At 41.3% G+C, this 23893-nt stretch overlaps 1 protein-coding gene across 9 annotated transcripts in view; it reads right to left on the bottom strand.

Moving 5' to 3' along the window:
• ARID1B (AT-rich interaction domain 1B) overlaps positions 1 to 23893 on the bottom strand; it is a 300848-nt gene that overhangs the window by 70511 nt on the left and 206444 nt on the right. For all 9 annotated transcript variants that reach the window (XM_035899774.1, XM_035899768.1, XM_035899771.1 and 6 more), the window contains one exon: positions 14082 to 14171. In XM_035899774.1, the coding sequence (XP_035755667.1) occupies positions 14082 to 14171 (90 nt within the window). The remainder of the gene's footprint in view (positions 1 to 14081; positions 14172 to 23893) is intronic.

Raw genomic sequence — 23893 nt, 5'->3', positions numbered from 1 at the left:
TTTCTGCGGGTCGGCCTCCCTGTTTGTACACTGGTGACAAAGCGCTGTATGAAAGGGGACAGTAGCCATGCTGTAGAAATGGAAGGTGTGTACTTTACCAGAGGCCAGGCTTTGAGTCCAAACACATGTGAACAGTTTTTCAGCCCTCCAACAAACCTTTGCTATGTACCATACTTATCCATCCACTCAAACCCTGTCAGAGAGACAACAAGCCCAATGCCGCAGGTCCTAAGGAGAAAAACCAGGAGCTGAGATGATCTTGCACTCCCTTGTGCCCAGTTCTTTTGTGCTATGAACAGCTCAACCCGTAACGTGCTAAAACTCTTTAACAACTGCAAGGTTTGGCAGAATATGTGCAGAGTTTTCCTGATCTTTGTGCAAGCCCCAAGAAAAGGGATTTATCAGACCTGAACTGCAAAATCAGAGCCTGGCACCCGCTCTGGAGGAAGCCGGACCACATGCACTGGCACATCGCACGGCAAATAGCCGAGGATGAAATGGTGGTTTGGAGACTGCACTGGTTGGAAAACTCCAGACTTCTGCAACAGAAAGCTCGTATGCCCTTCTCCACTTAGCTTTATTTTGAGAGACCCCTCGATTTTTAAAATAGTTCCACTCCGCACACAAATCTTGTTCTTACAAAGCCTATGTCTTCTGCCGACAGCGCTGCAACTAATTTAGAAAGCTAATACAGTCGTATGTCTGTATGAAATAAATGCTCGCATTCCTGACACACATACACCATATATATCACACTCGTGGGATCCATTTAAATGAAAAATTTTGTACTGGTCACACTAAGTTTCTTATTATAAAGATAGTAAAGTTACTCCTGTATCTAGTACAGAAGCGAGGGTTTTCTGTTCACCATGGGCCTTTTAACCGATACGAGAGAACTTTCCAAACATTGTGCTAGAGGGGACTGTGTGGCTATGTGTACAGTCATAAATAAAACACGCCAGGAACATTCCCTGGCCTGCAGAGAGGTGTGGCACACGCTTGTGTCGATCCAGCTAAACCTTCCCACTCAGTCCTGGTAGTCTTGGTGTGACTCCTGCGTGCAGTCCCTTGTGCTGCCTCACCCATGTCCTGGGCTGTGGCTCAGGGAGTGCTCACAGGCGTTGGCCAAACCGTGCCATGGGGCGCGTCAGTAATTTGACAGGAGAGGTAACTGTGTGATACTACTCAAACTCGTGCTCTGGCATTATTTTACAGAGAAGGTGATTAACAAGAGAACGGAACAGACTCCTTAACAGCTTTTGACATGAGGCATGAGTTTCATCGTCCCAGAGGGTGTGAGATCCCCCTGCAATGAGGCTGGCTTTGCTATCTTCTCTTGGGCATGGACAGGTAAAGAATTAAGGAAAGGGAAGCCTGGAATTCAGGAAGAATATCTATGCCATATTATCTTCTATCACAGTCTGTACGATACAGAGGCACAGCCTTAGAATAGGACATGCTCCAACTTCCTTCCAGAGAGCAGAGGAGTCACTTCAGTTATAGATGCGACGTGGAGAAGAAGGTAAGATCAGGTCCTTACTGTGATCTGGATTCCATTACAACAAAGAGGAGTCTATCCTCATCTACCTCCGTGAGAGCCCAGTGAACACTCAGAGACCAGTGCATGAGTTCAAAGTGTTTCAAATCATTGCAGAAAGCTCAGATGTCTTACAGAGAAAGGGGGTTCCTGGTCAAGATGTTAACATTCTTGCACCATAAGGAGAAAACAGTATCAATTCTAGAAATCTTATCAGAAATGAAAGGGAGCAGCTGGCACACATTCATTTTTCCTTATTTACACATGTTTTCCCTAGTGTTCAACTTCATTTTATAACTGATACGAAAAGAAATAAATTTTCTTTCCAGAAAATTAGATCTAAGATAAAGTTTGCTTTTGTAAAGAAGGGAAGGAGGATTATATTAGAGCTGCACTGGAGTAAAGGCGTTGGAGTGATTAAACAGCCAGACTGCATCTGACATGTCAACCTCTGTGACAACAAGGTGGGGGTTTTTGTCTTTTAAATAAAAATATAGGAAACAGCTATGTGCCAAGACTTTAAAAATTACAATGGCAACATGCTCATCAGTGAACAAATCTACTCCCTTCCCTTAATATTAGTGATAAAAGAGGTACAGATGATGCTTTACTTGCCATCACAACAGGAGATTACACACCGAAAAAACACTTGAGTGGATTTTGGCAAACTAAGCTATTTCAGGAGTAGCTGAATAAAGTGAGCCTGCCAGAAGTATTCTCTTCCTTTTTAGTTATTTTTTATACTACATTTACGTACCTAAAGAATGGCTGTCTTTATTAAAACCCCATTTAAAGTTGTAGAGTGATCTTTGCGTTCTTTTAGTTCTAAATGAAACAGTAGCATACCATTAACAATTAGCACACCACAAGTATAATAAAATACGTTTGCATGTTCAAATAGAACATACATACAACGTTTAAGAATGGTCAGGTAGCAGCGTGTTTTTCTTCTGTTTAGCGAAATACAGAGAAAAAATAGAAAACAGGCAATGCTCATGATGGAAGTGTTTCTGCTCCTCTGATAAAGGAAAAGACAAAGACGAAGCTTCTGTTATCCTGTACAGAACTAACATCTGGTAATATACATCATATAGCTAATACCGTTTATGATGCCTTTGTAAAAACGCTTAAAAACTTGGTTTTCCCTTATGCATACGCATACACAAAACAGATAAACAACAGTACATTACTAAAGCTTCATGAGATTATGCACTGAAGTTGTCTTAATCACATTTGCACACTGACCAATACAAAATCACCTGTTTGTTGAATGCTATCTCCTTAGCACTAACCATCAAAAACTCCCACCAAATGTGCTGGGTGTTGCTGTAGAATCCAAAATGGATTCTTCTGATATTTTGAAATCTTGGCTTGAGTAGGAAGAAAGCTTTCCAGGAAAGCAGGAGCTCAAACACAAGGGAAGTGACTGCAAAGTGACAAGTTACTGTGCATCAGCTGATGGACAGCAACTGCTTACTGGCACACACTTTAACCCACGGTCTCAGGGAGGTCTTTTGATATAGCCAGGGGTAGCGCATCGTTTTTCATGAATGAATTAAACCCGAAAACACATGGAAGCTCATTTTAAGCTCAGGAAAACTTTGGAGTTTACAGCGATAGCAGATGATCATTAAGTTACACATCTGATAAATAAAAATTAAGGAAAGAAACAACTTGCAATGGCACTTTAAAAAAGAACTTACATAAGAAAAAACAGATCAGGCTATCGCCCTTTTTAGGGAGGCCATGCTTAGTGACAGAGCATGGGACCAAACCAACCGAGGAACCCTTCTGAGTGAGGAATAAGGCAGTTCCCCTGGTTCAAGGGCAGATGCTAAAGAAGGGGCTAGACAGTCTTATTACTCTGAAAACCACGGAACAGCAGAAACAGATTGGATGCATTCACTAATCATCAAATAATTAGAGAAAAATACCATAAAATTATCTACTTACAAATCAGCTCAAAAAAAAAATGAAATATGTGAAAAGAGGTATTTTCTACTACCTATAAAGGAAAAACTTGTGTGTGTGTGGAATCATGCAAACTTCCAATGCTTGGTATGTTAGCAAGGCACCGGCCAGCACCCTTGAGAAAAAAAGAGCAAATGTTTGCACACCCATGACACAGTTCTTGGCAGACTTTCCTTCCTCAGACAGCTGTTTGGGTTGCATTCTCTATCTCGGGATTTTCACCAGAGAATACAACAGAATTAAGACGGATCTAAAGCAGCGACTCCCAAACGTAGCTCATCCATGGGTAAACAACACTGAGACAAGTGGCAGGGTAAAGCTAAACAAACAAAAACCAATATTCTGTGCAGTGGGTATAATAAAATTTGGCAACCTGTTAGCATGCTATATGCTCAGGACGATCACCTCAGGACTGAAACTCTCCCTAGCCCACCCGGCTCAGATGGCAAGGATGGCTCAGGAAGTCTTTGAACTGAACCATGCCTGGGTTTTTGCCCAGCTAAACATGCCCACAGTCAGCACCTCAGAGTACTGTGAGAAAACATCCAACAGAACAAGATTCACACATTAATGAAGTCTTTTAGTAATTGAAAGAGTTCATGACTCTCATGTAAGCCTGAGATACCAGGACCCTAAATATGCAAGCAGGTTGTCTGCACAAACTGCTGATGGTACCAGAACAAACATCTTCAAATGGTGTGGTCAAATCTGGAGACGACTGGCTTACAGACCGCAGGAGCTAAGAAAATACTGTTGTTGCCATTGCTTATGGATGGCCAGCGCTATCTGGCCACAGGTGACCTACCGTCACTGGCAAAGAATGGCATGGTACCTCCTAAGGTGCTACTTAAAATATACATTAAAAACAACACCGTGAGAGAGACTTAGATACTGAAAAAAAATCTAAGCAGCCAAAAGTTTTACACAAGTCTAAAAGAATAACAGCAATGAAGAAACTGGAGAAGGTTTCACCCATGTACCAGAATACAACCTAAGTAAATGAAGTGAAACCATGTGGATGGCATAAGAAAACTGGCCTCTAGAGCAAGCAGGCACAAGATTTCTTTACATGCAAGATAATGTACTTTCCTCAGCTCTTATTCTCACTTTCCAGAAGCCAGCCTTTCTAAAATATGCTCAGCTGGACTGGTGACAGCACACATGAAACCTACGTTTGTCGTACATGGAACATCCGACTTAGTAATACACACTACAGAGTGATGTGTTGGTGAGCAGATCACCTTGCAGCGTCAACCTCATTTAGATGATGCAAATACAAATTCTCAATATTCCTGTCCAGTTAACAGGCTGGTAAAAAAAAAAAAATACATCAAATAAATAAAACACCTTCACAAACAGTTGGCAAACAAGATTCTGATCCATATTTAGCATAGCTAAGTTACAGCACTGCACCAATGCAGTTATCTTTGGATGGTTCTGGTATGAACCTGTTAGACGTGTTCCAAGCAGCAGCACTGACATGGGTAATACTTCAGTACTAAATATACCAGATCTTTGCTAATACCCCTGGTACTGAGCAAACACTTCTGACAAGCAACTGAAGGGTAGCAGCATAAAAAAAATGTACTGAGACCACTGACATAGGACAAATTAAGAGGCTTATTCTTTAGCCTCTACAAAGGCTAATAATCTTCTTGATAGTAAGTTTTTTACTCATATAAAAGCTAAAAAAAAGATTTTTAAATTCTCATTTCTTTCTCCAATCACAACCTATTTTTAAAAAAAGTTCCAAAGAGTTTTATGAGAAAGTTCTTTATTGTTTCCCCATTAACCATGAAAACCAAAAAATCTAATTTCTATATCGAGCTCTTTCTTCAGCCCACATAAAACCTTGTTGCCTTTTCCAAGTCCATCAGGGTGCCACTAAAAACATTCAAGTTCTCTGGGCCAGAGTAACAGTGACGTGGTTTCCCTTTGGTACCTGGACATTTTCACATTGGTATCTGCTAATATCTGCAGAACGACCACCACGTTTCTCCACACCCATTCAACAAAGGATGTTTTCTTTGCTTATGCGAAATAGAAATTATGGAAAATATCACCTTAGGAAAACTGGGGCTTCCTGCAAAGATCACTGCGGTATTTCTCCTTTTCACAAAAGGATCAATGCTCTGTTTAAGAAAAAAGTGCTGGATTGGATTTTTTTGAAAAAGTATTTTCTTATTATGCTTTAATATCTATCTTACAGTCTCCTCACTGTTTATTTGTCTGACTGCTTCTCTTCACAATGTGAATAGCTTTGGGGAAGATGGAAACTAATGACCTAGCTAAGGTTTTAACCCAGACCCCCTAGTGTTTTACCAGCTGTGCTATCAGGTTAACTGGCTGAATCTCCTCTGCTTCTCTCTCTGATATTACAAAACCCGGTCTATGTATAGCACGCAATAATGTTTAAATTTTTCCCACCCCTAAACCTCCCTCTGCTACTGCCTAGCCTTGAAATTCATATAATCTATCATTGATAAATTAGAATCTGGGGAAGGATCAGACAGATTACCCAGATGGTAGCTGGGGAGGAAATAGCCAACCTTTCCTAATGCAAACCTTGCATAATGGTCTCTGATGTAAATTGTAAGTGCTATACTGAGGGCAGAGAAGGAAAGACATTTGTGGAGATGTTGATACACAGACAGAACAAAAAACCCCATTGCTCATCCACCATCTTACACATAATTTGTTACTGTAACATGCCTTACACAAGGTGCTTTTATTACGGTGCTTGGAGAATCAGGGTAGCGGTGAATTGCAGTACAAAAGCACCCCACCCCACCCTCCCAATTGCCCCTGAAGCGAATCCTCAATTTCAGCAGGTAGCTTGGGCTGCTGAAATTAATCTGAGCAGCAACATGAAAAACCTGAGGAGTCCGTCTGTTTTACACAATGAACATTTGTCCAAGTTTCCCTAATAACATGCACACTTATGAAAATCACGGAGGACAGCAAAGAAGGAACAGCATTTTTCAAAGTGTAATGTACAAGGCCTGCAGGCTTAATGGTCTAAATTTCAGGTTTGAAAAATTTACCCTCCCTGGAGACTCCTGTTCAAAGGTTCCATGGATCAACTCAGAGCTTCCTTTTCAAGAAGTAAATATATTGAACAGCATGAGATATATATGAATTTTGTGGACAAGACTAAAATATACACGATGTGTCTTTTCTGTCTTGCACACACGTAAAATAATTCATAATATTTTTTCCAAAAGTACAAAATCAGTGTATTGTCCTCAGTCCCAAAATGCCTTTGTCTCGGCCTTATTTTACCATGAGTTATGATTTGACTGATTCTTCCCTTCCTTGATTTGCAGCTGTGCCCTGACGAGTGTTTATTCTGCAGCCTTTTGGGATCCTTTGGGATGGAAAGAACTACCCAGAGTTAGCTATTAATATATACATTATATAGATTTCAGCTCACTGCCCTATATATTAACTTAAAAAGACATAAAGGGTCGTAGATGAGAAGTTCTGTATTTTTAGAGAAGCTTCATAAAAAGGTTAACTTAGGCACTGAGGGAGCAGAGTGCCCTGGAAACGATGGTGCTGTTAAACAGGCAGACCACAGGCAGCTCTCGGTTTATAGGCCATGATGGGAAGCTGTCCCAGGAACAGGGATTGTACCCAGTAACTTTACATGGAGCCTGGTGACAGGAACATCGACTGTCACTTTGTCAAGTTCTTCATCAGTGACTGCTTGTGGCTTATCTCACTCCCTGAGCCCAGAGGCAGGGAATCTGACGGCTGCCTAATGAAGTCAGAGGAAACTTTCCTATTGAGAAGTCTCTCTGCTGGCAACTATATAAACTCTCTCAGAATAATTCAATTCTGCTCCCTAATCTCAAAAAGAGAATCCCCAATTTAGTTTAAAAAAATGAAATAAAAGATTCATCCCTGAGTATAACAAGATTTAATATCAACAAGAAGAAAGCAATGACCAGCTGCTAGTATACGAAATTTCCTCGGGAGACCTGACTCTGGGCTTTGATTGTACAGATACTATTATCTACTTTAAATCCTACTTCTGCAGTTTTTTTCTCTCCCAGCGTGGATTATCACATGTAAATCATACGCTCTTCTCCTCCGGTTCTTCTTGCAGATGGGCCAGTACTGCTGTATATTTAGTGTAGGCCACAACTAACCAGATCAACCTAAAGCTGAGACTGAAATCCAAGTGCAGCCTGAAACCAGCATCCTGAAATGGCAACTGATTTAAGAATTAACCTGGTTTGGCAGAGTAACATCATTTCTAATACTTTTGGGCAGGAAAAGCAGGTCTGCTTGAGACACAAACAGATACAAAACCATTCACTCCCACAGCTCAGAGTGAAAACCAGTAACATTTTATCCCCAAGATGTTGATCATTAATCAAAGTATACATATTGTAATCTTTTTTGTTGTCTGTTGCTACATGATGTACAATATAAATGGGTACAAAAATGGGGGTCTTGGGTGCTATACAGTTAAAATAGCAAAGAAAAATAGTGTGCACACATTCAAAAAACCTGCTCATCAGGCCGACACTACATTTCAGTGCACTACACTTCCACTTTTACAACCAAATTAAAAATACAGTGGCAAACCCCAATGATGGCCTCATCTTTTTTACAGACTGTTGATAAATTCAGTGCTCACTAAATTGAGTAACTAACATAATTTCTTGAGTCTCCAAAGAAGTTCAGTGCACAGCTCGACTGCAAGGCTCTTCCTTCACACCGAGATCAGCTCTGTATATTCCCATGCATCGTGTTCCCGTTTCATCACGTGACTCAAGATGGAAAGATGCTTTACAGAGCTAGCCTTGCCATGAAGGAACTCCTTGCAGAGACGTCTGTCGGTTTCAACTAAAACCCGCTTTCCCCCCTTACACGATGCACTTTTCTGGCTGTTGAGGGCACAATTCCTCTGAACCCAGTTTTCTAGGCATGAAGATTTCCTCCTAGCCTGGCACGGTGTTCCTGCATCCCGGCTGGAGCTCAGCTCCTGGGCGCTGACCCACTTGGAGAACACGCTATGTGCGGAACAGGCACTCAAACATACCTGTGGCTTTGCACTCAGTGCATGTCTCAAGCATCTTTCTTTAAGAGCCTGAAACACTTCAGTCTACATCAAGTAAACTTATTACCAAGTCTGATTTAACCTTAAGTGGTGTCATCGTTAACATGGCAAGCAGAAGAATTTTAATGACAAGAATCATTTTATTCTCTAGCTCCTCAGTGCTCTGAATAGATCCCAAATCCCCAAATGAGAGCAAAAAAACGATTTCTCAGGGAAAAAGTCTTTTTAAGATCTAAAAGCAAACTGCAGTATCTTTTTTGTTGCAATAAGAATTCTTTGATCTATTTTCTTCCTTCTGGTTTCTTTTTTAAGATAGAAATAGAATAAATAAAATAGAAAAGAATCTCTATCATCAAATGTCAGAATTAAGCCATAAATCTGATCAAGAATTGTAGGTGCAAAACACCAGATTGGTATTCCGTGTCTTTCCACACAAGCAAAACCATTTATATTTTGTTAGAAGAAAATACACAACAGTGGAATTTATGTGATGGCTGCGTACAAATAAGCATGCCCAGAAAACAGTTAGAGGGGAGAAAAATACCTATATGAAATCTAATGGGCAAATCAGGAAATTGTAGTTACAGGAATTCTGTTGCTACTTAGTGTTTATAGGGAGCACAAAGGGAACATCAAAATGCCTGATCACATCCCATCTGTTACTACCTCTTGCTGGATAACATCTTGGCTGCCAAAAAAGCTATTTAAATTTACTACATTGCAGCTACTGATAAATATCACTTCTGTGAAGATCTAATACTAAATAAGGACTTGATCTGAGGATAAGGCTCACTAGCAGTTGTGTCAAGAAGATCCAAATTCTGCTTAGTATAACACCTGTACTCCTACAAGCCTGCAGTTTCTTACGCCCTGTCCCCGTCTGTGATGTTTTTAATAGAGCGTACAACTGTACAACAATCCTCAAAAGCTGGATTGTGTCAACAATGGAAAGAAATAAAGCTAGAATGGAAAGAATGTCCTTAAAAAAAGAAAAAAAAGAAAAGGTACTGGGAGGAGGTGATGGAGAAGAGGAAGGCTACTATTCAACAATTTTGGAGGTGCTTACTCCGGGCACTTTCCACATAGATCTGACAGGCACAGAATGGTGCCATGAAACTGCCTCCAGCAATAGAATACATTTTCCAGCACATCACAGCAGCTGCAACGGCATCAATTCTGCTTGCAATCCATGTCCAAACAGAAAAGTTCTCAGTGGTCCTATTTCAGCATATCTCAAGGACTAATTAAATCCTCATTACTATCTTCTAATTATTCCAGTGCTCTGGGATTTCACTGAGCAAGTCCCCAATGGTGCATTAGATGAAAAGGGTTAAATAACCTGTGTTGATTTTGAGACTCCAGATCTATTTCAGACCTTTAGCATATCATCAGCATTATCATGAATATTTAACTACGTACCGCTGTGAAAATTATAAGGGGAAAACAATTAAAGATTTTTTAAAAATTAATTCTGACCCATATACATTTGCACTAATAAATAAGGCTTCTTTAAGTATCCCCATTATGAGAGTGCTTGCTAGAGTAATAATGTGAAGTCATTAACTGTTTCCATTAAATTCAATGGTTTTCAGGCGCTCCCAATTCACTATTTTAATATAAGACTGAAACCTGACATGTACACATCCGACTGGATAACCATGAAAAATACTACTGAAAAGTAGGTAAGTTTTCTAAGCTTTTTCAAAATCAGGTAAGGAACCATTCATTTTTGCAAGGGTAGAAGTGCCTATTTCAACATTATTGTGACACATATTCTCCCATTACTGCTTGCGTAGGTGAGTAGTTCATATATGCAGACGGACATCTCCATTAGGTTACAAAAGGAAGAGTGGGAGTATAAGCTAGTGGCCAAGATGGAAGGCTGCTTTTTCATGCTGCAGCTTCAGGAAACCAATTATAGGGGGGTCAGTTTGGATATGCTGGGTGTCTATTTGATCCATTCAAATAACTTCTAACCCACTGAGCAGTTTTGGCTACTAAGCACATCCTCAAAGTGCAGCTTCCAAAACCCAAACAGATGAGATAAGTAGATACAGCTGAATACAGGGAACTCAAGTGACTGTGTACCTCAATTATTTGCCAAATGGTTATGACAGCTGCGGTACCACCGCTGCCCTACCTCTGGGAGCTGATGTAACTGAAGTTTATAAAAATCTTTGACTTCAATAAACACAAAAAATCAAACCCCTACTTTTGATCATAGTAAAGAAAAATCTGGAGTAGCTGCAGAAACAACGTGAAAAACATGCATCCCCTTTCCCCCCAAAAGCACAGCAAGTTTCAGTGACTAGCTTAATTAGACTATGTTTTCACGTGGTATCCCCAAGTAATGGCAATTGCTGGGATTCAGCAGCAGTTAAATGCACGTCTAGGTGAGCGGGCATGGCTACTCCTGCTTCTCCAAGAGACTTCTGTCCCCCATCCTGCACAGCCTGCTCCCTCTGTCTGCAGAGCTCTCTGGCTCTAACAGCCCATTAAAATATATGGGACTTACTTCAAGTCCCAGTACGTTCAAAGACACATGAGCTGAGACACAGGTTATGCACATAAAAGTACATGCAATTTCTTATTGCCTAGGTAGACAACACGTGTTGGTAGAACTGATGAAGTTTCATTGACTGGGCATCAACCAACAGTTACTGATGCTGGGACAAGAACAGAAGTGAGCTGCCTAGAACAGCATGCTCCATTCATGCTGAGCCAGGTCCAAATGTTTTTTAGCAGGACATGAAAAATTTTCAAATTATTTTTAAAAAGTAAGCATTTTTATGCTTATTACAAAAAGTATGAAATAAGCTGTATACAAAGCAAGCTGAGAGCACAGAAAATCCAATCCCCCAAGAAATTCCTATTATTGTACATATGTACATACGTTGCCACTCCCCTCCTTCCACACACAGAATGTGCACGTAAAAATATGATCATTGCTTCACGCTGCACTGTATGACAGGGGATGTATAGCCTTAGGCAGGCAAACATAAAAATCCCAGCTGGGTGCTGAGTAACCATGGAAAGTAGGGTAAAATATAATCAAACACTTTCATAATAAAACAAATAAGTGTAAACTTAATGGTTCAAGGTAGTGGTTTAGCATCCAGAAGTGCTACAGCTCAGACTCCACCTGTCAATCAAACTTTGCAATATCTGGTGAATAACATTTTTTTCAAGTACTGAGACCAGAGGATTCTGCTCAAGAAACGATTAGTAGTCTTTTGTTCATTCAATTCTCTCTCTAAACAAGGAAAGAAATGTTATACAAAGTGCTAAAACAAACAATATTACCTTACCCTATGGAGGGTCTCTGGTTTTTCTGTTTTCATTTTCTTTTTTTTTTTTTTTTTCTTTTTCTTTTTTTGGCAGAAAGTGTATCAGTAAGCCAAGAGTTTAAATTACTGTAACAGATGCCTATGGATCAGGTGTCCTTAGCAGCAACGATTTTCTGCTCAGGTTTTTATCAGTAAATGACAAGCACCTTCCCTTTGAGTCCCCATTGCTCCCCCTCCTTCCTTTCTTCAAGTTCAGTGGAAACCAGTTCAAGCAAGCAAAGGAATCAACTAATGTAACAGTCTTTCTAAAAGGTGAAGTTTTCCATTTCAAAGGAGCCTCTAATCAATGACAGGGCGCAAAAGGGAATGCACGCATGTTTATGCGCGTATAGCACAGACTTTAGAGAAGCTTTGGGGAACATGTTCTGCAAAATCAATATGACCTAGCAAGTTACAAATTTCATATCTGCTGCATGAAACAAATGGACTTCTCGTACAAGCTGGGTCACAAGGATCATGCATATTATACCAGATTTTGCATATGAAGAGTGCAAAAACCGCAACGTTCCCAAATACATTTTCTCTAAGAACACACCTACAATTCTCACTCCTCTGCACAGCGGAAGAACTGGACTAAATCAATCTGCAAATTTTATTTCTCTCACTGTTATTTACTTGTTTGACTTCCCTGTTATGGCAGCTGTCTTCTCTGTTTTACTTCTGAATACTCCTCTGCCTGCCCCGACCACACAATGACCCCCAGTTTTGTTCTACAGCAGCAACAGAGAGGTTCGATCCTTCCAGCTCTGTCAGACCTGCCTAGTTCATCCCCCAAAGCCAGGTGAGGAACACACACTGCAGAAATAACTAAAATAACTATTGCTGAGCAGTGTAACATTTTGTGCCAAGTCCCAGTCGTGCCAGGAAATGCACACATCTTTCTGAGATGCCTGGGTCTTCAAAGCCTCAATCTGATCCATTCCCACTGCCTTGTGACATTCTATCCCACAAAATACCATATATTTGTACGGGTACTGAGGCCATTCTTTTTTCACCAAACATGGACATTATTCTAAAATTTTTTTAAGGGGAAAATAAGTCCCTGCACTAACAACTGTGTATAAGGAATAACCCGAAAAGGAAACAAAACAAACGAGTTGAGTGTGGAATTGTGTGTTTCATGTTCTCATTAATCAGCATTCCTGGAGGAGGGGACATCCAACACAGACAAATAGCAAAAATTAAGACTCTCTCCTCTTTGTGAGTCCTCTTAGTTCCTCCTGGATGCTATCCCAGAAATTTGTCATTCTGAGTGTTCAACTTGTTTTGCTGTGAGAAAACTTCTAGTATTTATGGTATCCCCATATGGTGCTACTTGGAATATTTCTGGTAGCAAGACATTTTAGGAGGGGCGTTTCATAAATAACTCCATGTTTATCACAGTTATCATGTATCTGTTTTGCAAGCTTGTCGCTGGCACATGTTAACCACTGCATGGACAGGATGCCCAGTTTACAGCAGTTGATCGTATAGCCACGCAACAAAGCTGTGACAGCTATCTGTCATGAGCTAGGGAGGAAGGAGGAGAAAGGAAAGCGGCTGAAAGTTTATAAATGGTAACATCAAGGAAAAAAAAACCGCTCTGTTTATTTTTGTGAGAGCTTGCTAGGAAGCACCCTTTTAGAACAGTGCTGTTGCCTGCAAGGTTTTCCCTTGCAAGATTTCCAAATCTTCACACCACTTGACCTAAATAGTTGATTTCCTTTTATATTTAAAGATATTTTTATTTCTCAACTGGCTAGAGGACTAGCTATCGTGTCCATGCAAAGACATCAGAGATGAGAATTTTAAGAACAGTACCAAAACTGCAGTGCTCGTAGCTAGCACTATTTCTATACATCTTAATTCCAAGACAGACAATGAAAAGTTGAATTCTCTAGGCTATGAATCAAGTATTTACAGCAAACTGCCTTTATACTCTGGGCATCCACTGTATTTTGAGAAAGCCTTGTTTCCAATTATATTTTGGTAAAACCTGCTATTCAATTGCTCTTTCCCCAGAGAAGGAAACCCCCTGAGCCTTTCACAATGAGGACTGTCATTATTTTCCCTGGGAAAAGAAAAGAAATACCAGGAAATCTCACATTGCTAATGTGCGACTTAAAATGAAGGCTGCATTTGGCACCAACTAAAAAAGCCCCAACACCTAACAAACCTCGGTCCTGTGGCATTGGTGACTGGCTCAAGGCAGGGTGGGAGCTGGATTCTGACTGGCTGCCAGGAGGCTGCGGTGGCATCTGACTGCCTGTAACACACAGAGAAAAAAGGGAAAATAGACTTGCTTTTAACATTGCAATGCACAAAACCAAGCCTGCTGCATTTTTCAACCACTCGACATCAAAGAAAGTATCTGCTGTATAAGGTAAAGACAGAGCTCAACAGGTCTAGCTTTTTTTCAGGTTTTTCCCTACTTTTTTCCATTTTTTTTTTTTTTTGAAACCCATGGAGGAAACATGCATAAACATATTTAGCAACAGGCATGGTGAAATGTTCAATTTCGTATTGAGCGAGTTCCCAACCTCACCGACATGATCCAATTTACAGCTGCAAATCTCCTGACACATATTTCTGTTAGAGAGTTTAGCAAAAACCAAGTCTGCTGAACAATAGGGCTCATCCTGCCGAGCTTAAACTGGCCTCTCGCCAGGCAGACGTGGATTGCTGCCAACAATACTACCAATGAAAAATTCAGTCAATACAAAAATGACTAACAACAACAGTTTAAAAAGTATTCCAATGAATCAGTGGTTTTAATATTATTTGAATGCCCATGTAGAGTATGGGAATAAAGAATATTATGTAGGTGCACGTGGTGAAAGTGAAGCATGTTTGAAAGAGATCAGACAGAAAAGGGGTATCTCATTATTCAAATAAAAGCAAAGGGAAGATATTTGCTTATTAAAATATCCATCCAGAACAGACAGACCCATTTTTACGGCCTCATTCAAAAGACACCCACACAGTTTATCCGCTGCTCTATACCCACCCAAAGGAGTACAGCACTCACAGCGCTGTCTGTGAGGCTCAGGACATGGAATTCCAGTGCCACTGGATTGTAAAGCAGGTGCTTATCACACCAATGTGAGCCACTCCTCTGGGTCACCACCACTCAACACCCCATCGGGCAGGGAGGTCCGTGCTACCACCCTCCCACTGCACAACACCCCAGCAGCCTCGTGCCCAGCAGCCGGGCTGCAACAGCCTGAGCAGGGGTACCAGCGAGACTTGGGCGTCCCCAGGGACCCCTCTCCGTTGCTGGGCTGAGACGTGCCTGCTCCTGACAGCCCAGGTGGATTGAAGACCACCTCAGGTTAGGCAGCAAATACATACTTTAAGCATTTAGACACTGTAGTGACGAGCGTGGTATAAATAGCAGCAGACAGATTTATATCCCTCATCCTCAGAAACTGCTCAGATTGTTTTCCGTTTGAAAGAAATGGAAAGAATAAAAACACAGGCAATAGATTCGTGCCTGCTGAGACTCATTTCCTCCGGCTCAGCGGCAGGCCCTCCGCAGCGGCAGGGGAGCGATTTCGGGCGGTCCTGGCGCTGGGAGCGGGACTGACGGCGGGGTGGCAGCAGGGGCTGCTCTTTCTTCAGAGCGACGAAGTTGGATGTAAAGGCAGGAAAGCAAACGTGTCTGGCTCTGCCCCATCCACTTCCCAGCCTCAGAGCAACTGGCTCTCAGCACTGACTCCGAAGAAAGGCCAGAGTGATAAAGAACAAAAAGAAAATCCATAAAACGTGGAGCGTAACCACTGCCTTGCTATTCAGATGAGGTGCATTTGCACTAAAAAACATGACAGTCAACATTACCGTGAGCAGCTGTGACAACTGTCTCAGAGATGCAAATGCTGGACCAGAGGCAGAATTGCTCCTCCAAAAGACCAAACATGCCACTCAGCGCCCGAGGCTTCGGGACCCACGGCCCATTCACCAACTCTTAAGGCATATGACAATAATATTCCGGCTTATGTTTTGATGTCACTCAAGAGCGGGTTGCGGAGACGGTAAGTGCCTGCATTATAATGAACACTTCTTTCTGCTTGACAGGAAGGATTCAGTGACTCAAGACTGTAAACAAACAGCAATTCCATGTTAACATGGGGCACTGCCACTTCCACTGTGTATGCCCGAGGCGCCGCTATCAGACAGAATACTTCAAGTGGATCTGAACCAGCTAAGATTTTTACAAATACTTAAAATAAAATAGTAACAAAGGCAGGGGTAGTCCTGACTGCACCACACAGCTCCCAGTGGGATCCCCCTCTCTAGGTGGAGGCTTGGCAAACTTTGAGAGACATTAATAGGGCATGGAAGATCTATGCTAGACAACATATTTTGAATACGTTTATACATGGTCTTTAATTTTTTACACTGATAATAACTTCAGTTATCTAGCAGAAGCCTTATCCTGCACAGACAGATGGGCAAGCACGGACTGGGAAAGTCAAAGCCTGGAACAGTGCGTGCACGACATGTTACAAAGAAATCATTTTCATCTGCATCCTTAGGGAATACAGACTCGGGAGTTTTGCAAATTCATTGACATTTCCAGCCTCTGCAAACATTAACGCTGCTTTATTAGTTCACTTTTTCAAGTTTTCTTCTGATTTTTTTTCTGTATCAAAAAAACTTTAAAGCCAAATTTTTGTTTCACAAAGGAAAACAATTTTGTAGACAAGACCAACTCTACACATATTCCAGCAAGCAACGAACTTGCAAGAGAAGTATCCATTATGCTGATTATCAGTGGGTGCTACGTATTATCCGGGTGCTGGACATGAAAGTATCGCACCAAAACGTTTTCAGTCAAACTGCCATTTTATCTTTAGAAGTGATCTGAAAGGTAAAAGGAGGTTAAGCACCAAAATACCTTTGAAGACTCGAACTGAACTCTTAATTTGGGTATCTAACTCCTATTGATTGGGAGCTGATGACAGGACTTTAAAAACCTTTGAAGATCCTGTCTGCCATGCTTTTAAAGTTTCTTTGTCATGAAGAGAAATGACCTTAAAGATTTTCCATTTCTTTCCTTTAAACGATATTAATCCTTCTCTCTTTCAACTAGTATTGTAGTTGGGATTCTTGGAAGACACTTTAAATAATACATGAATAGATTTTTGTATTTTATTAGGCAAGGAAAACTTCTACAAAAGAAAAATAACTTCTTTCTTTTTAAACATAAATTCTACAGCTATTTAAGAGAGGAAAAAAAACCCAAGAGTTTTTTTTTCACTGACAGACTACTGCCTCCTTTGACCCAATGATGCACAGATGGAAGTTTAAACAGGGATGACCTTTTCCCATGTTTTGTGTATAGTATTGTTGCCACATTGGTGGGATAGTCCACCTGCCAAAACTTACGCAAAGTGAATACTACAGATGTTTCACAATATTTCTATTATGCAAAATCACAGCAAATACAATAATGCACGTTAAAAGGACAGATGCTGCCACACCAGTTCTTTCACCTAGATTTAACAGAGGAGCAAAATGGTATTCAAATTTATATAGCTATCTTGTAAAATTAGTTGTTAAAACTACCCAAACCAGCAGCCTACCTAATATCAAGTCTGCTATTTAAAAAAGAAAAGTCAGTTGAAGAAGTGAGAGAATTTGAAAATGCTTAATAGCACAGCTGTAAGCTGGTTTTCTATTCTTTAAATTCTGTTAGAAATGCTTTTAAACATTTTACGTGAGACTTTGAAAATCTAAGCTTGAAACAGAGTCAGGAGGGACTGCACGGCACCTTTGGAAAAGATGGATTGAGAAAAGTACTAAATGGCGATTGCCTTGTGACTACAGCCATGAAATCTGCAGTTAAAGTGCAAGAAGTAAATTCCTTAGAGCCAACATAGCAAGAAAGAGCAGACCTTTGATATCCTGCTGAGGAGGGGTCCTTACGATGAATTACAGCCCAAATCAGTAACGTTTTGAAACATGCTGAGGGCTCTCTGCTCCCATCACTGTAATGACACTGGAGGACGCTCAGCAGTGGTACTCTGTACCAGTTGGACAATACCTCACAGAATTGTGCCTGAACAATTGAATCAAGAAAGCACTTCAGTGGTAACAGGTTCCTCCCGGGAAATTACTAGTTAAGGAGAGAAGGAGGGATATCAGCACAGGAATTTTAAGATGCGTGAGGGAACTGGGGAACAGGAAGGTGGGGGACTGATCACAGCCTGTGTTGAAAGGGGAACATTAGGCTGGAGGAAAGGCAGAAGTTAAAGATCTTGTGGGTTGTCTTTGGGACAATTCTCAATCTAATATAGGAATTAAGAGCTAGGACTGGATTAATGACATTGGCTGATTACGAAGTAGGGGATCTTAGTCAATACAGAAGATCATCAAAACACTATCAAAGACACCAGACTGCCTTTTGGGTTGGAGGAACAAAAATGCAAACATTCACACTCACAGACCAGAAATAGGCCTTTTCTAACTGAAAAGCTGTAAGGCTATCAGTTAGAAATGGGAGAAGAAAAGGAAGGAAAATCTGACCATATTTGTTGACCGACAAATGGTTATAACCTACAAACGGTTGTAACTAACCATTTGATGTCACCCTGAATCAAACAAATTTATAATTAGGATGAATTAGGAGAATTGTTTCCAGTAGAGGCAAGGAAACATAACACCATTGCTGACGTGTGAGCCTTCACACGGAAAAACCCCCAAAAGCCTAATGCTAACCGGAATGGGAACCAAGAACAGCTACCAGCATGACGTGACAGGAGGCTGAAAGAGCGAGTATTATTTAGCATGGCAAAAAATAAAGCTGTGATTTTGTGATTTCTTTTAAAAATATATTTGTGGCTAGATATGAGGGAGGAAAAAGAGCACCATGTCTACGATGATAATCAAACCATTACTGGAATTTGAAACAACTTCCTTTCAGGAATAATGAGGTCCAGGAAACCGAGTGATTAAGATGAAATCTGATAAAATAATGGTATTATATCACACAGTTGATGTGACAGTAAAGGCTCACAGACCAGAAGGGACATTCTGGGTCTTGGATCGCTGCATAAGAAATGGAAGATCATAAACAGACTTCTATATGGGATTGTTTTAAATGAGCTTTTCAGGAAATTGGAAGTGAGGTGCAAATGACCTCAAAGGAAAGAAATTTTTCTATGGGTAGCGTAAAGAGAAACTGGTCATGTGGTTTGTGTTATCTCTTTCATCTTACAAAGCCTATGACCCCTTAAGAATAAAGATTATTTTCTTCCTTAATTTATGCATTGTAGCTAAGCTTCCCGTTGTAGCAACACTATTTTTTAAATGACTTATTCACCCGAGTAGAAAGCAAGGGTTGCCTGCACAACCCCCCAAATTAAGACACGCAAAGTATTAAAACCTTTCCTGTGTCTATACAGTAACCTGAGCACAGATGCTTTAAAAGGCCAGCGACATGAGGACCCTTTTAGATACAGCAGCCGTGGCCCCACTGAACCTCTCGGGGAGGGGGATACGCAGAGCCAAGCGTGCTTGAACCAAGCCTTCTGGCTCTGCTCAGCACCGCGCTGCAGCTAATAACCCCTGGCTAGCAACAGCAACACCGGTAATCCACTGCCGCCTGCTCACCCAGATGATTTCCACCTCTCCGACCTGGAAGCTCGGGACCAAGCCCGGAGCCCTCCCACCTTGGGATGCTTTCGGTGGCTGGCTGCGTGGCTTGCTGAACCTGAGATCGCAAGTGGCTGATGTGTTCTGTTGCAGCAACGCAAAGCGTCTGTAAACATGAAGATTATCAACTTAAGCCAGACTTATGTATGCTCCACATTACAAAAAGTTGTCAAGACTGTTGTTGGGCCTGGCCCCGATTTTCCATTTTACCTCTTAAAACAAATGCATCATGCTCCAAAGACACAAGATTTCCTAACATACATGAGTATCACTCACAATCCACGTAAAATCAACAAAAGGTAAAACACCACTTCACTTCTCATGAAAGTATACAATTCTCTAAGACTACCAATCCTTGAAACTTACGGTCCACATTCTTTTTCATATTTGTGTTACATTTGCCGTATCAAGGACTGGGTTGCGTGGAAGTTCCAGAGATGTCTCTGTAACCCAAGTGCTAAATTGCTCTCAAATCTCCATTAAAAACTGCAACACTGGGCGTGGCTTGCTGAACCTGAGATCGCAAGTGGCTGATGTGTTCTGTTGCAGCAACGCAAAGCGTCTGTAAACATGAAGATTATCAACTTAAGCCAGACTTATGTATGCTCCACATTACAAAAAGTTGTCAAGACTGTTGTTGGGCCTGGCCCCGATTTTCCATTTTACCTCTTAAAACAAATGCATCATGCTCCAAAGACACAAGATTTCCTAACATACATGAGTATCACTCACAATCCACGTAAAATCAACAAAAGGTAAAACACCACTTCACTTCTCATGAAAGTATACAATTCTCTAAGACTACCAATCCTTGAAACTTACGGTCCACATTCTTTTTCATATTTGTGTTACATTTGCCGTATCAAGGACTGGGTTGCGTGGAAGTTCCAGAGATGTCTCTGTAACCCAAGTGCTAAATTGCTCTCAAATCTCCATTAAAAACTGCAACACTGAGCAAAGGTGGCCTGCAGAACCCTAGCTCTGACTTTTCTCCACACACATGCAATAGCATAAACATCTTAATTTCATGACCAGAAGCTACTTGTCTGACATGCTATAACATTTCATTCAAAGCAAAGTTAACACTGACAGGATGAGGTAACCATTCAATATTTTGTTTCATCCTCATTATTCAGCGTGTAGTCCCAAGGTATTACTTACGGAACACCGTCCAAATGTCACCCTCACTACAGAATAATTCATTGTATTATGGACTTCTTTAAAAGAAGAATTAAGTAGCTGAAACCAGGGTCTGCCAAATTAGACATCCAAGCTTTATTCCCAGGTTGTGTAACCTCTGAGTAAGGAATGAAGACTTTTAACAAATACTCAGGAGTATAAAGTGAAATAATTGTTAGCGCTGCCTAAACTGACAACGGGCTGAGTGGCAAGGGGCAGGAAAGCAAACACATTGCCCCCCAAGGCCAGAGCTCTCTTTGCTCAGGAGGGGAAGGGAGAGCAGCAGCAGCAGCAGCCGCTGCCGCTAGAGGGTCTGTTTCATCCACGCCCCATCCAGAAGTCACCTCTGTCTTTGGACCGAAGTGAAGCACCAGAGTACCACACCATTTTTTCCTGAGATTTTGGCAGCAAGCCCAAAGCAAGCTGTCAATGCAAATCTTCAAAAGGCTGCGACTCACCCAAATAATGAATGGATTTCCAGTGGGCCACAGCAAGCACCTGTCTGCCTGAGGCCTCCTCTCCAACAAATTTCAAAATCCTGCTGCAATCCAGGAAGGCACTAGAGCTCCTCAAAATTAAGGATGCATAATTTATTTATATAAACGAAGGCATAAGTTGGTCTAAATCTAGGGATGGCTGCTTCTCCATCCTCAGTAACACCCACCCCAGACCTGTAATTTCACTTTACAGTTATGAGAAGTTTCATTTTGGTGGATCAAATTCTTTCTGCTTTCACCTCTGCCTAACTCCGCGCTTATTTAATGCATTATTTCCATTAAGCTCGGGAGAGTTTCCAGCCCAGGGTATTTCTGCTGGAGGCCAATCCAGAATGGCGCAGCCCAGGATAGCAACCAGTTAAATCTTTTCTAATCCCCGCATTCAGAAATGGTGGCTCACGGCGGCTGGCACGCAGGAACTGAATAGAGCAGGCAAGCTCGTATTTCTCTCACCAGGCCAAATTAATAAAAACAAAACCTGATTTTTCCTTCTCGTTTTCCTATTCTTCCTGCTCCCCAATATTTTTCCTCTCTCAAACAATTTTTTTTTTTTTTTTTGTTTGAGAAGCTTAATGTTTGGCTGCCTTCTGAAGAAACGGGCACAGTGACAGATGAAAGGCCGTATTCATCGCCTAATTCAGAATAGGGAAAAACCGACTGCTGTGCATTTAAGATTCTAACAACCTTGCAATTTTGTATAGCCGTTTTCCCCTACCCGTTCTTTTGAAGAAATCTGCTTTTATTCTGTTAATAACTAACCACAGTTGCAGCAGCATGGATCCGATTAGCGGTTCTTACGCTACAAAGGAAAGGGGGGGGGGAGGGCTGTGAACAGGGTTGCCAATTTGTCCACCTGGGTCCCCAGGAGAAAGATTAGATGAGGCGCTTGCTCCTTTCTTCCCCACTCGCTCGCTGCTCTGCACTAGACAGACCTCTTCAAAGCTCAGCCACTGACTTAGGTTTTTTTTTTCCCCCTCTAAAGTCTCACTTAACCGGCCCTCCGCATGTTTTGCACTTTGTGTCACCGCGTCCCTCCAAAGCGACGGCGCGAATTGGGATGAGAGGGGTTGGGAGAAGCTGCGGCCACAGCTTGCCCAGCGCTTTCTCTCACACCTCTACAGGGCCTCTGAATTGCTTTTAGATTTTGTAAATTGTATTTTCTTAAATTTGTGCAAACCATTGGAAAAAAAGTGTCTATGTTCTTTAGGGAACGATCCAAACCCTGTAATCATACCGTATTTTTTTACCCTGTCCTTTTAAGCCTTTCATAAAAATGACGGTTTTGCTTGCACTTAGACTGAAGTAGAAGATTGCAAAGGGTTGCATGGATTTAGTCATTTGTAATTACTCGGGACACGACATTACGTGTCTGTTAATGCAAAAAGCATATGCTTCAGCTAGAGAAAAAACATTCTCAATTTCTTTATAAAATGCCAATTAACTAAAATATAAAACTGTAATTGCTGCAAGTGCTAAATACCCAAAAGCTCCTAACAAAGGACAGGGTAGTATTTCTTCCTTATATTTGGCTCATTTCTTCCTTCCAGAAACGAAACCTACCCTGCCACACACCTGATACTTAAAACTTGAGAATTCCAGTTAGGGAGTTAATCCAAGTTCCAAAAGGAAGGATTTTTCATCATCAATGCTCATTCTCTAGACTGCATTTATAACTACGAGCAGAGTTTTTCTCTGAGCTGTTCCTCATTGTGTCTACTGTTTTTAAGCGCCTGAGAAGCACAACCAATGTAGCAGACATACACTTCTAGCGTTTGTCACCTAATAAAAACCTTAACTCCTAATTTTAACGTTGCCAAATTCTAACAAAACCATGTATCAACTTTAATTTATAATATTTGCAGTGTGAAAACATGTAAGATACCAAATAAAGGGTGAACGTGAAGTGAAATTGCTATTTCTTCTCCGTATTTCTTTTCCCTTGATCCAGTTACACGTAAGAATTGCTCAGAATAAATATTCATCATCAGGCGGCATTAACTCAAAAGACCAGTAGCGATGGAGTTTCACTCCTCCCTGCTCCTCCCGACTCTCTCAAGTTCAGGCAAGCAGGTGGAAATTGGAGCAGCACTGATATGTGGCAATGAACTATCTTGCTAGTCCTGCCTGCTACGTCTCATACTAGTCCATTGCCTGTGATTAACGGGCGTTTTAGTAGCAAAATGTACATGCTCTCATTAATACTATCCTCAAAAGGAACAAACTCCAAGATAATCTAGTTTTTCTTATTGCGTTATACTGCATATTACGCAGCCGTGGTCTCAACGGTTCTCAGGGACGGGGGAGAAAAGGGCAAGCTGAACGCAGAAAGGATAAAAGCACCTTGAGGCAAACCCGCTTCCAAAAACCATTTGGTGGGTCTGATCTTCCTGAAGACAAGATCTATCATGCCATATTTCATCTCGCCCGACAACGATAAGCTCCAAAGACCGGTGCAGAAGCGGCACAATTCTTCATGTATTTTTAATCAACTGAGAACTTTCATCCGGCAAGCTCCCACAAGGTCACACGCACCACGCGCGGCCACGTGCCTCATGCAGTTTGCAAACGCCAACTTCTATGTCAGCTTCTGTTTGGAAGGGGGAGTATCAACGTTAGCAACCCCTGGTTATATCATTTATAAACATGCAGATGTGGA

The sequence above is a fragment of the Egretta garzetta genome, unplaced genomic scaffold (assembly GCF_000687185.1).
Source record: "Egretta garzetta isolate BGI_Z169 unplaced genomic scaffold, ASM68718v1 scaffold397, whole genome shotgun sequence".
Taxonomy (NCBI): Eukaryota; Metazoa; Chordata; class Aves; order Pelecaniformes; family Ardeidae; genus Egretta; species Egretta garzetta.
Note: the sequence above shows the minus strand (reverse complement) of the source record. Positions and strands in the feature narration are given on the sequence as shown.